This window comes from Triturus cristatus, chromosome 3_1 (assembly GCF_964204655.1).
Source record: "Triturus cristatus chromosome 3_1, aTriCri1.1, whole genome shotgun sequence".
Lineage (NCBI taxonomy): Eukaryota > Metazoa > Chordata > Amphibia > Caudata > Salamandridae > Triturus > Triturus cristatus.
In genome coordinates this window covers 1035820923-1035834256 of record NC_140583.1, presented here as the reverse complement: position 1 = coordinate 1035834256, position 13334 = coordinate 1035820923, and the positions used below count along the sequence as shown (strand labels likewise).

General features: G+C 44.1%; 1 protein-coding gene across 3 annotated transcripts in view; it reads right to left on the bottom strand.

Annotated features, from left to right (window-relative positions):
• The window catches only part of MAP3K19 (mitogen-activated protein kinase kinase kinase 19), a 253970-nt gene that overhangs the window by 110356 nt on the left and 130280 nt on the right, over positions 1-13334 (bottom strand). For all 3 annotated transcript variants that reach the window (XM_085645765.1, XM_085645764.1, XM_085645766.1), the window contains one exon: positions 3893-3959. In XM_085645765.1, coding sequence (XP_085501891.1) covers positions 3893-3959 — 67 coding nt within the window. The remainder of the gene's footprint in view (positions 1-3892; positions 3960-13334) is intronic.

Here is a 13334-nt window from a genome sequence, read left to right as displayed (position 1 = left end):
AGAAAAAAGTTCCTAACTCCTTAAATGGGTCTAATACAGTGAAAAGAACATTTGTGTTGTTGCAGGCTCCAAATCAAGAGTTTGCAATCACAAAAATGCTTTGTACATCTGGTCTGTATTTCTGGGACAGGTTTCATGGATCACTTGGAATTTAATCATCCAATCTCCTACTGAGAATGACCATGAACAGCCATAGCACAAAATAACTGAATGATAGGATGAGAGTATGGTGAGGGTTGTAAACGGAAGGGTAAGGCATTTTAGTCTGGTTTACAGATAAGGTTTGCTTCTGAACTCAAAAAGTTTAGGTTTCAAGCTCATGAATTCAGACTTGAGTCTAGCGTCTGAGAGCTACACAAAATTCTTGTTTTGCAGTCTTGCTCTCCTTTGCTTTTGGGATCTCTCTAGGAGAAGGTGGGTTTTGCCTTGATCTGCATTTCTCCTCTAGTGATCAGCAGTTTGTGTTTAAGGCTTCAGTCCAGAGTGAAGAGCCAAGCTTGTTGTGCAGGCCAATTAGAATTTGAATTTTTTGACTGAGACCCATTCCTTGGTGTGCTGGATCCAGTGGACCGCAGCTCCATGTTGTGTCTCTAGTGCATATGTGTCAAAGTTGTACAGACATGTTAAGCTGTCTCCCTTCTCGGTGTTTGATAAGTAATATTTTTCACACTTTTATTTTTTGTGGATGTAGAAGGTTTTTGGATTAGGTAGGTTTTTCACTTTTTCTTTTTTAAAAGTGAATATTATTAGCTGCACTAATTATACGATATTTTATTTCCATAGGTATTTCATTGCCAAGCATGGAAACGTTCTCCCAGGTTTTATTGCTATATGGAAATTCGGTTGCTGGAATACTTGTGATGGTCTTAATCTTACCATTGCTCTTTTCACGTAGGTATCCCAATTTCATTTAATATTTTTTTAAATAAAAAAGGATAAATCTTGTAATGTGTGTTTTCCAATGCCACTCTGTCTCTAAGCTACGAGCTATACAAAGCTTGTTTTCAGTTCAGATCTAATGGCTTCTTATCCAAAGTGTATACTATTTGTGTAGTCACAACTTCTCACAAACTGTCTATTTTCATTGTTATACCTACAGGCAAAGCCTCCTCTGATGTATACATATTACCATGTGTGGTGATGCATGGCAGGCATCATATTCCTTACTTGTGAAATCTAAACTTTTGGAAGGAAAGGCAGGGGCTTGTGTAGCCCTAGGCACTCAGTCCTATTCCATTAAAAGAACCTGGGCAAGCATCAACATTATCAGAGTGCTTACCTGACTGAAATTCACGGGGCAATTTCTATAACACAGCTCCTGATATGCTACTTCAGGCCCCATACTTATGAAGAGAATACCTCTAAACAAGGCACAGGCCTTGTTCTGGAGGTGAGGGTATAGCAGGTGTCTACAGAGTTTCTCTTCATAAAGGGGCCTACATCTGGGCTAGGATTCGTGGACATAACATCCCACTGCAAACAAAACAAAATGAATAGCGTAAGGAGAGTACACAGAAAACGTCTCACAGGGCAATCTTCTATGTCCGGTGTACTTGTGACTCCACACATGTATGACTTCATTGAGCAAAGACCCTTATTTTGGTGGATTGCTAGGAGTCTGATCTCAACCATTATTGAAATCCATGTTCTTCTACCTAGAAGCCAGGTTCCTCATGGTCTTGAGCTGTGACTTTGGCCTCCATTGAGGAGACATGTTCTTTGTTGTAATCCTATTGATAGAGGAAGAGCCAGGAGTTCACTGAGATGGAGAGACTAGAATGTCCCCAAGCTCATGGGATTGTTTTTGCATCTTTATCCATCTCACTAAGAAACAATTCTGAAGATGGTCATCTGTTTCCCCTGGCACTGGCCACGATGGCCTGGATTTTAAAAGACAAAATATTTTGCTTGACTTGGGAGTCACCTCAAATTACTATGGCGACATTTATCACCACTTACCTGAAGGCCGAGTCTGACAGGCTATGCATAACTTTCTGCGAGGATGACCGTCCTTAACAATCTTTCTTGTGAATGTCTGAGAGCAGCCACTCTTTGGCAGCTCCTTTTTTTCTCAGCACAATTTTTCCATTGATGGGGTGGATTCCGGGAAGAATAAGCAAAGAAAGTGCCTTCTCTAAACCTTGCCGTTAGGGAACTGACAGGTGAGGCTTACATTTAAGAATGAGGATGAATCAATGTTTTCTCTCTGGTCTCAGAAGCTGCAAGCCTTCTTTTTTCATGGGCTGGAGAAATATCTCTGCTACACTGTTGGACTGAGCCTACAGATGGTTACCAAACTTGATTGGCAATTGGGAACAGCACCACTTCTAGTCTGCAAGGCCTTGCATCCACAACCTACATGGCTGTAGGGATAAAATGCATCATCACAGTGCTCTCACGCAGAGAGCTTGTTATTGCCTAGAAGATTCTTCATGAATATTTCCATTTCTACTCAGTAATGCACTTCCCCCATAACCATTAGATGTTCAGTCAGAGTGGCTTGGTTTGGGATGATTCGTTCATTGTATGGTATTTACTTAGAGGTAGAAGTGCATGTTTACTTCTGCTGAGAAATTGTCATAATCCTCACCTATGGTGTTAAGATCTCTTGTGCACTTCATCACCTGAGCTGTGTAGTAGAATGGGATGCTCAGTTGTCTTGTCATTCTCATTAGAGGCAGTCAGGAAGTACCTCTAACACTGGAGAAAGGTGTGTTAGAAAGAGTAAGAGCACACTAGAGAACAGTTCTTGCAATGAGCTCACTAATGTTTCACCTTTAACATCTACCACAGCTAGGCATCTCCACCAAGTACTTCTCAGCATCCGCTTTGCCAGTGCTTTAGATAGATTCTTTGGATAGCCAGTGTCTTTCCTAGAATATGGAGTTCTGGGGGGGCTTTAGGATTAAGCCAGGGGACATGATGGAGCACAGGAGAAGATATAGCATTTCAGGTATTTTACTCCATAGTTCCCTGCTCGAGCATGTGTGAACTTTTTATGTACCACTAATCTCACGGTGAGGTCTATAGCGTATTAATATTCCCAATAATACAAAATAGTGGTAACAGTTTCCATGAAAGATTTCTCCTACAGAAAGAAGGCTAAGCACATTCTGTAAAAGTGAAAAAAACTACTCTAAATAACAGAGAAGAGATCAGATTTTACAAACATAGAAATGGCTGCCACCATAGGGCACAGCTATCTTCTTGATAGCAAAATGGCTTCTTAGAACCTTTTCGCTTGCTCATAACTTAAATGCTGCAGATGAGTAGACATTAGACAGAAAGAGTCAATTATGCATCTTTTGCAACTGAACATCAGACTAGATATACTAAGACTTGTAAAAATCAATGGGAGTGCATAGTTCAGAGGATAGGAGCCTAAATAGGAAGGCAGCACTGTGCACTCCCTTTATGTATGGCTGTTTCATGAAGAAAGCAGCACTGCTCATGCCAAAAATGCATTAATAACAAAACCAAAAATGTTAAATAAGTAGGTGAAGTAATGTGAATTAACGCATTCACACCAGTTAGTGTAACAAAATATATATGGCAAACATGGTCCACTTCTATATGTGCTGTATACGTTAATTTACAGCACCTGGGGCCCATGCAAGACAAAAACACAATCACCACACTGCTATTACATTTCTAAATATGAATGCTCAGGCAAGGTCATGCCCCTATTTTTAATTCAACATGAAACCACAATAAAATATGGATTGTCCATTGTTGTTTAAAAAAAAGGCAGTGTAAGTAGTGTACTCGTGCCTAGAAAATTGTTTGGTAAATGTGCCCAACCTGCCAAAATGTGCATGTTAACTTAGGATAAGTATTAACATTCAGTTATAAATAATGGTGTTTACAAAAGGAATATTATAGCATTACTCACCTATCTTGAAAGGAGCGGCTCAATTCAGACTGAGATTTCCTTCCACTATCTTTACCCTTATCATGATCTGTAAAGACATAGTGGAAGTATTAGAAAATAAATCTTGAACCTGCCAGATGCTGAAGTTGCTTCTAGCCTGTGTTTAATTCGAGCTGGTGGTGTCTAGTGCCCAGCACCAGCACTTAATTGTGCACACAGGCACTATAAAAGTCTGCCACATGGTGGCCCTGTCTGTAATTTAGAGATGTGCAGAACAACAGTCTTTTATTAATTCAATATACATTAAAAGTGATTAATTCCTGACACTTAAGCCATCACATTGGGAGCCTGGAATAATCTGAATAATCACACTTGTAGGAGTGTTATGGTTGGTAGCTGCATAGGTTTGCAATGCTGGCAAGCATGTGGCTAAAGCTGCAGTGTCCTACTGGTGAGGGCCCTGGCACATATTTTATTACAATTTAAGCACTGCTTCAAGCCCTACAAGGGACAACGTTTAAGCCAACTTTGATGAAACTATAGCTCTAAATACGAGTCTGGAGGTCCGAGGACTGCCAGACTCGCGGGGCGGTGGCAGTCCAACCACCGCAGCCCCTGCGGTCCGACCTCCCCATTACGAGTTGGGCAGTTGGACCACCCTGGGACCACCACTGCCGCCAGGGAACCGCCGTTCCCCATGAGGTGCCATGGCGGTCAGGAGGCCTCAATATCCTTGGCGGAACTGCCACGGTCCCGCCAAGCTTATTATGAGTTTCCTTTCTGCCAGGGTTTACATGAAGGTTCTTACTCCATGCAAACCCTGGAGTGGAGGAAACAAAGGGAGTCCTACAGGGCCCCATGTTCCTCCTACGCTTGTGAATGCACACAGGGGGGGCATAACATGTACTCCCCTGAGTGCATGCACAACAGTTCCTGCACTACATGGACTTTGCAGGAACCTCGTGAGGCATTCCCACTGCGGTGCAATTTTTTAAAGGACAGCTGACTTTGAATAAGGCACTGCCATGGGACCACCACGCTGCGAGTCTTGACAATGCTTCGCGCACCGAGCCCCCACGGTTCCCATTGCGTGCCATGCACGCGCGGTGCGCGCACCTCGCGATTTAAAAAAAAAAAAAAATTGTTTTTTTCTCCCTTGGGGGTCCTTCTGTGACCCCCTGACCAAGGCTAGGGGGTCAGGAACTGTCCACTCTGCCCCCTTTTCACGTTCTACACCTTTTTTTTTCACCCCCTCAGTCTGCGAGAGACAAAATGGCGGCCGACACTTCCTGGTTTCGACCGATTCTAATGTTTACCGACATCTAACAACCAATCAGAATTGCGCTCGCGCACGGCAGGGTGCGTGCACAGTGCGCGCACGGTGCGCGCGTATAGATATTGATATGCTTTTAAATGCTATTTTCTCAGGAAATACTGAACAGATTTACACCAGACCTGCAAAAGGCACTTCCTTGCCCTTCTGGCTACCTCTCTGCCAAATTTCAAGTAATTCGGTTCAGCCGTTCGGGCTGTAGCTGCGACTAAAGGTCCTATGGAAAAATGCATGGGGAAAACGCGTTTTGGGACCCCCCCTTTTTCTCGGCCCCCGCTTGACGAATCACCCCAAGACTTTCAGGGTAGGAGCTGAGCGGAGCGCCCCATTAGTTTTGAAAATTTCGCGAACCGGCGCCAAAGTTATTCAAAATAGAATTTTGAGATTTCCTATGGAAACTAGGTTGTAACTATAACTATCTACTGGCGACCGCCAGTAGATAATATATATATATTACCTACTGGCGGTCGCCAGTAGGTAGTTATAGTTAGGACCACGTTTCCATAGGAAATCCGCAACATTCTATTTTGAATAACTTTGGCACCGGTTGACGAATCCTCGCAAATTTTTCAAAATAGGTGGGGCGCTACGCTCCGCTCCTACCCTGAAAGTCTCGGGGGGATTCGTCAAGCGGGGGCTGAGATAAAAGGGGGGTCCCAAAACGCGTTTTTCCCATGCATTTTTCCATAGGACCTTTAGACACAGCTACAGCCCGAACGGCTGAACAGAATTACTTGAAATTTGGCAGAGAGGTAGTCCTCAAGTCAAGGAAGTGCCTTTTGTAGGTTTGGTGTAAATCTGTTCAGTAGATTCTGAGAAAATAGCCTTTAAATCAATATATATATCTGAGCCAGCTTACGGTGCGCTTACGGTGCGCTTACCGTACGCGTACGGTGACGTGCGCGAGCGCGATTCTGATTGGCCCTTAGATCTTAGTGAACATTCGAATCGGTCGAAACCAGGAAGCGGCGGCCGCCATTTCCTCTCTCGCACTCTGACAGGGGTGGAAAAACAAAGCCCCAAAACATGTAAAGGGGCTGTTTAGACAGCTCCCAAGCACCTAGCCATGTCCATGGAGTCCCCAACGACCCCCCAAGGGAAAAAAGGCAATTTTAATTTTTTCGAAAATTTCGCCGATTACGCTTACCGTACGCGTACGGTAAAAAATAAAAAAAAATAAAAAAAAGTAGCCACAATCTCCCCACCCTGTGTGCAAAAGGTGCCCGAAGGGCAACTTTTGTTCATGGCTTATCAGAGTTGAAACTAACACATATTTTAAATATCACAGCGATGCTCATCATATTTCCACCATGTGCGCACGGTGCGCGAAGCGCATCGTGCGTTCATGGCCCATGTAGCGTAACGTGGGCACGCGGTGCGCGAAGTGCACCGCGTGCTCACTGTGCGCGCGCGGTGTACGAAGCGCACCGTGCGCGCACGGAACGCACTGCATTAAGTGGGCGCGCACGCCACAAATGGCGTAAAGTAACTTAGCATTTAAAAAACCGTACAAATTCACTGAAAAAACCATAGGTTTCACACACGTTATAGTTAGGAATTAGCATTTAAAAACACTTGCAAATTCACTGAAAAAACCATAGGTTTCACACATGTTATAGTTAGCTGGACATTTTACTGATAAAAAACCAATGAAATTCCCCCGTTATAGTTACTGTAGGCAACTATAACTCACGTGACCGAAATCCTCTGCTGATGACATATGTGTCTTTATGAAAAAAAAATATTTGTAATATATGTATAGCTAAAATTTAATGGAAGAAGACATGGGCAAATAAGTGTCTAAATACAGTATTAGCATCAGCAGAGGATTGCGGTCGCGTGAGTTATAGTTGCCTACAGTAACTATAACGGGGGAATTTCATTGGTTTTTTATCAGTAAAATGTCCAGCTAACTATAACATGTGTGAAACCTATGGTTTTTTCAGTGAATTTGCAAGTGTTTTTAAATGCTAATTCCTAACTATAACGTGTGTGAAACCTATGGTTTTTTCAGTGAATATATATATATATATATATATATATATATACATGTATATTTACTATTTCTGTTTATTGGGGATTGCAGCAAGCCCACTTCATCCATTGGTCTATTTGCTGTACTGGGGTGAATGTATGACATTGTTCTGCATTCTGTCCATCAACTGTTGTCTTTGCATTTGTCACCCGAGTGGGACGGGTATGCCCAGACATGGGTCCCGTGCTCTCCATGCCACTGGAATCAAGCTATCCTGGCTGAAGAGGGGTGAAACCCCAAAACCGGTCCTAGGATGCTTGTTTCCAGTCCAGGGAGGACCTGGCTTGGCAGTTCAGGCTGGACTGTTCCCATGAGGCACAGTGTCAAGACTGATTTGCATATGGCTGGGTTCAAACTGGAACTGCATGGTGAGCAAAAAAACAATGGATTTAGGCCCAGATCTCTGTACCGGGGTGAATGTATGACATTGTTCTGCATTCTGTCCATCAATTGTTGTTTTTGCATTTGTCACCCCAAGTGGGACGGGTATGCCCAGACGTGGGTCCCGTGCTCTCCATGCAACTGGAATCAAGCTATCCTGGCTGAAGAGGGGTGAAACCCCGAAACCGGTCCTAGGATGCTTGTTTCCAGTCCAGGAAGGACCTGGCTTGGCAGTTCGGGCTGGACTGTTCCCATGAGGCACAGGGTCAAGACTGATTTGCATATGGCTGGGTTCAAACTGGAACGGCATGGTGAGCAAAAGAACGATGGATTTAGGCCCAGATCTCTGTACTGGGGTGAATGTATGACATTGATCTGCATTCTGTCCAACTGTTGTTTTCACATTTGAATCCACCCCAAAAAATAAAATTGAACTAAGCTTCTAACTACTAATCTTGGTTTCCAGAGTGGAATGCTACTCACGGAAAAAGCGCTTCAATGCCTCGGTGGGGGTCATCAGCAGTATATAAATGCATTTACAATTACAACTGCTATTACAACATATAACATGGGGCTCTTGATCACTTTCAGCCACTGGTTAATTTCACTGAGAGTGGAAATAAGTCAAAATGAGCACATCGACAGAGAAAGTAGTTCCTTAAAGTGCCTGGGGCTACTATAAAATTGTATACTTTTTGAGCCCCAAAAATGTTTCTTATGCATCAAAATCCTGAGCACACATAAAGTAATTATCTAGTAAAGTGGTATCGGCACAGTTCGAGTAAATTCATGAGAAAAAATCAATGTTCTCGTAGGTAGAAAGTATCTTTGTCTTTATTGCATCTTCAATTGAGCAAAAGAAACCAGCCAACACGTGTTTCGTCACCAAGGGAAATATTCCCACGACTTCCTCAGGGCTGAATATTGAAGAAAATGATCTTAGTAGTCGCTCCGCCGGTGATAATTCCGACCCGGCTGGCCAAGGTAATGTCCCAGAGTATTGGACCAATTTAAAAGTAATGGTGATCCGGTTAGTGAGTATGCCATGAGTCTTCCGTGGTGGAAGGCCAGACAGCTCACCAAACAATAAAGTTCTACAAAAACAATTACAAAAGAAGAAAAAAACAAGCATTGGCCGAGCCAAAAGGCTGGTACCAAAAACAAGATCTATTGGCTTTGCCAATGCTAGGGGTAAAGAAGGAGGTGTTAAAAGACTATGTTTTGTTAAAGATTATAGGATATTGGCAATTACGTATAAGAACATAAAATTGTGTTCTATGTATAGTATAGATTAACAAACTATTTTCTCACTTTGACCTTAATGACCTTAATGTTTCCAGAAAATTTTTTCCCTGTGGCTTGCCCCAGTGCAAAGTTTCTGTAATATTGCCTAGGGGTTCTTTACAAAGCACAGGATAAAAAACAGAGGGGACCTGTACGAAACTTGAATGTGGCTCTAAGCATGGAATGTCTGGGATTACTGGGAACATTTGCGCAGGCATCAAAGCACATTATTTTCGGCCTTAGATGCCCCCTTTATCAAGCAAGTCTGATTGTACGCGCGATGCATCATACCACGAGTACATTAGATTAGTTTTAAATTGTACCCTGCAGAGATCACATTGACAGGAATTTCCGATATTTGATATGAGAAATTATTCTGGACTGGTCCTTGTCTGTTTTAGAAATTAAAACAAACATATTTCGCTGACAACACACAAACAAGGCACAGAAACTGAACTTTTCCCTGGTAAGACTAAGACCAGAGAGATGGCTTTTCACTGCCCTACTCTTACCGGCATTATCCCAAACTGCCCTTCCTTTATGGGTGGCAATTCAACAGATCAGCCTTTTTTAGAGGTGTCTAACAACGAACAATCTCTAAAGCTTGGAGCCTCATATGTATTCTTAATTTAGGGGATGAGGTATCCAGATTGGATAGTTTAGGAAGAATCTAGGCTGTTCTGCTTTGTACTGTGATCTTAATTTTTCAGGGAGGAGGATTCTGCCTCGAATCTCACCTATGCATGGGTTGGTGAGGTTTAAGTGGGAGACAACTGTCAGGAATGATTACCTGAAGTTCTGCACCCACATCTTACTGCCTAACTTCCTGAAATAGGTGCTGGGAGTGTAGATCCAGACAATCATAGTCATTTTGTAGTAAGGACACCATATCCCTCCCTAGCTGTTAGCCAGAAGTCTCTTACACCTGGCCTGGGGTATGTGGGGATGGGATCTGAAAGTCAATGTAAGGCCTGTGACTTTTTCATCCCGTGAGGTCAAAAGTAACCTCAGGATCTTTGATTCCCATGCTAAAAACTAGTATGTGCCTAACAAAAGGCTAGGTATTGTTTACCAAGGTTCTACCTACCCTGTCTCTCACACCAGCGTTGGTAGAACAATCACTGACAACCTACAGCAGGATACCCCCTAAATGTTTACGAGGAGTCATCAGGTCTAGATTCCTTTAACTCCTAAGACTAGCAAAGATGGGCTTAGACCTGGATGGCCCCAAGTCTGCCAGCCAGGGGCGTAACGCAGCCCCCCCGCAGCCCCAGCGGTGCGGGGGGCCCCGAGCTCCAGGGGGCCCCCTCCGCACTGCACTCTGGCAGGAGAGCTCCTTATTGAGACCGGAGGGGGCCCCTCTACGTACCGTGCAGGGAGGCCCCCTCAATTTTCGTTACGCCAGTGCTGCCAGCTGATGACACCACATTGTGATAGATCATACAGACACTGGAGACCCACCCAGCAATCCCTCCGGAGAGGCCTCATTTCCGTTTTGGGTAATCCCGGAAGAAGATCAGTTTCTCCTTCAAATCCCAAACTGTGACACCAGGGTCATTGCCACACAGGGCGCGCTTGCCTGCAGGATCAGAGCTTCTCTTCAATAACAGAAGCTACTCTCTCGAAGCTTCTACAGCATGCATACCAATGCAGCAGGCACTCCCCTACTGAGGCCCGCAGTGCTTAAATTGTAAAAGAATGAGTGCTGGTGCCAAAAAGCTCTGCACAGATGTCCGCAGGTGGTGCTATTAAATGTTTGCGTGCCGAATACCAAGGCTGCAAATTCTGAAATCCACCTCATGCCTCTTTAATCCACTAACAGACACTCTGAACCCCTTTATCTCACACTTTTTAAATCACATTTTGTTGAAGTTTTCAGTAAAACAAAACGCAAAAATGTGGAAATCAAAAAACAACAACGAATTAGGTATATCGGTTTCATGTTGAATACATCACAGTTTAGCTTCCTCGTAGACATCTTTCCTGGCGGGACTTCGCACCCACCCATCATCCAGATGAAGACCATTCCATATTCCACTCCCCGTGTCCCCTCGATTCAATCCTCTTTGAAATCTTGTCATCATTGCTTGGCATTATACATCGGCATATGTGGTTGCCCTCCATGGGGCCCATATTTTTTCAAATATCCTGGGACAGCATCTCGACTTAAAGACCAGTCTTTCTTCTCTCATACACCAATTCAACTTTATCTCACTCTTGCAGGTTCCTGCTTTCTCTCTTTGTGCTGTTGTTTTCTGTCTTTCTCCTCCTCTGTCTTTCCTTTCTACTTTGTGCGTTTTCTCTCTCTTGCTCTTGGTAAATGTCAGAAACAGAAAAATAAGTGCTGGTCTCCTCAAATAGGTACGGTGGCTCCTACCGGCTCAAATTAGGCACTGGAGACACATCAACCTCATCCTTAGCACGGATATGACTAGCTAGTTACTTACTGATTCATTTGATAGATACAGATGCAAAGCTTGCTTGTTATACAAAACAGGGAATCAGGCCTATACATGTATTCAGTATATGAAAATATAGATATGCATCTCACGGCAAACAACATTTCCACATTATTTGGAATTACATTATTACTGCTCTCCCGCCTACAAAAGAGGATGAGTGTTGTACAGAGGGCTGTGATACCGTGGGAGGAAGTGGGCAATAAATTATTTTTATCTCAACTTTTTGGGTAAGAGGGAGGGGCAACACGCCAACCTCTGCCCAATGTGAGGTGTGTTACATATTTTAAATTTACTTTTTGTGACAACTAATAATTTATTGTGCCACGGTGTAAAAAGCTGTCTGAAATGGAGCACAGTCACTCATTGCTTGAGACTCTGTAGAAGGCTTCATGAAGTAACTGCCTTCGATGAGCCCCATCGACCAATATGATACACTTACTCAGAGTGCCAGTTCCTCAAAGTTTCCCTGCTGTCTAGTGAAACCTTGGATAGCCAAGTGAAGGTGAGAGGGAAGCAGAAATGGGCGCTGATACTAAGTGCCCGATTACGATGTCGGTCGTTGTCCCCTCCAACTGACCTCCGGTCGGCGGTCCCGACGCCACAATTACAATGCGACTAAACATAGTGTGGTCGCATACTCCCATTTCTCTACGGGAGCATGTGCTGCGGCCGTAAATCAGCCTAACACAAGCTCCCATAGAGAAATGGAAGAGTCTGTTAATCCTTGCACCTGCTACATGGTGCAGGGATTTAAAAGGGGGCCCCCTCGGCCCCCAACCGGAGTCCACAAGGAGAAGGGGACCCAGTTATGAGCCCCTAAACTTGCTTTCCGACAGGCTTTCCATGTCGGAAAGCCCGGCATGGAAAGTCGGGCTTTCCGATCCTCATCATAATCGGGCCCTTAGTGTTAGCTTTTCAGGTGGGCTTTATTACGTTTGCTGTTTGGCCTAGTGAAAGTGGCGTAACAATGAATAACTTAGCCTACACAGTAAGTATCTTTATTCTGCCACACGCTTGGGCCCCGGGCAATTTATTCCCTTGCCCCATTATGTCATGGCCATTACCACTATAAGTAACAGGGTGTTCCCTCAAAACCCCACTACAATCTGTGACCCCTACAGTGTTGGACCATCCACCTTTTTCAATGATATCGGCTATTTCCAACTTTATTAACTTACCCTACACCTTGGGGCGCAGATGGAATGCTACCTGATGATGTCTCCGCGCCACAGGCTGGATAGATTCATCGATGTGGAGGCATATGAGATGTTCCTTGAGACACCCAATGCCAACGAACAGCTGTGAGAACTCAGCTATCAAATCGTCCATGCTCCCTAGCTGTATACTGAAAGCAAATGAGACTAGCTGGAGACGTTCTGCTGTCTGGCAGCTCAGCAGCATTCCAGAGCCAATCTTAGCAACATACTCTTTAACCCTTGTGGAGTGGGACTCATGAGATATATCCATTGTGAAGACTCCTGCTAGTGGGAGCGGCTTGGTAGACTCATAAGCAAATACTTGAGTGGCAGTGGGATGCAGAAGTGGCTGCAGTGGGAGAGTTTGTAATATTGATTGGGCAAAAATGTTAATTGAGCCTTCTGTATCAATCAAAGCCGGAAGCTGATGGCCCGAGAGGAGGATGGTACACTTCGAAATGCACCTGTGGGGATGCTCTCCCAGTGGAATGGCATGGATGTCATGTACAGCTCCTTCTAGATCATCATTATCCATATCCTCTTCCTCATCTGGGGCTCCTGGTGTGTGCATGACGTTCACTGACTTTGTTTTGGAGCCCCTGGGAGTAGCAGATGAATGGCAGTCTTTGGCAAAATGATTCAATTTTTTACATGCTGAACACCTCTTTCAATCAGCGGGTCAGAACTCTTGATAAGGATATGGTCCTCTGCATGTGTAGGATAACTTGGTAGCAGTAGCAGGCTTGGGATGGACTTTCTTCCTTTCCACCCC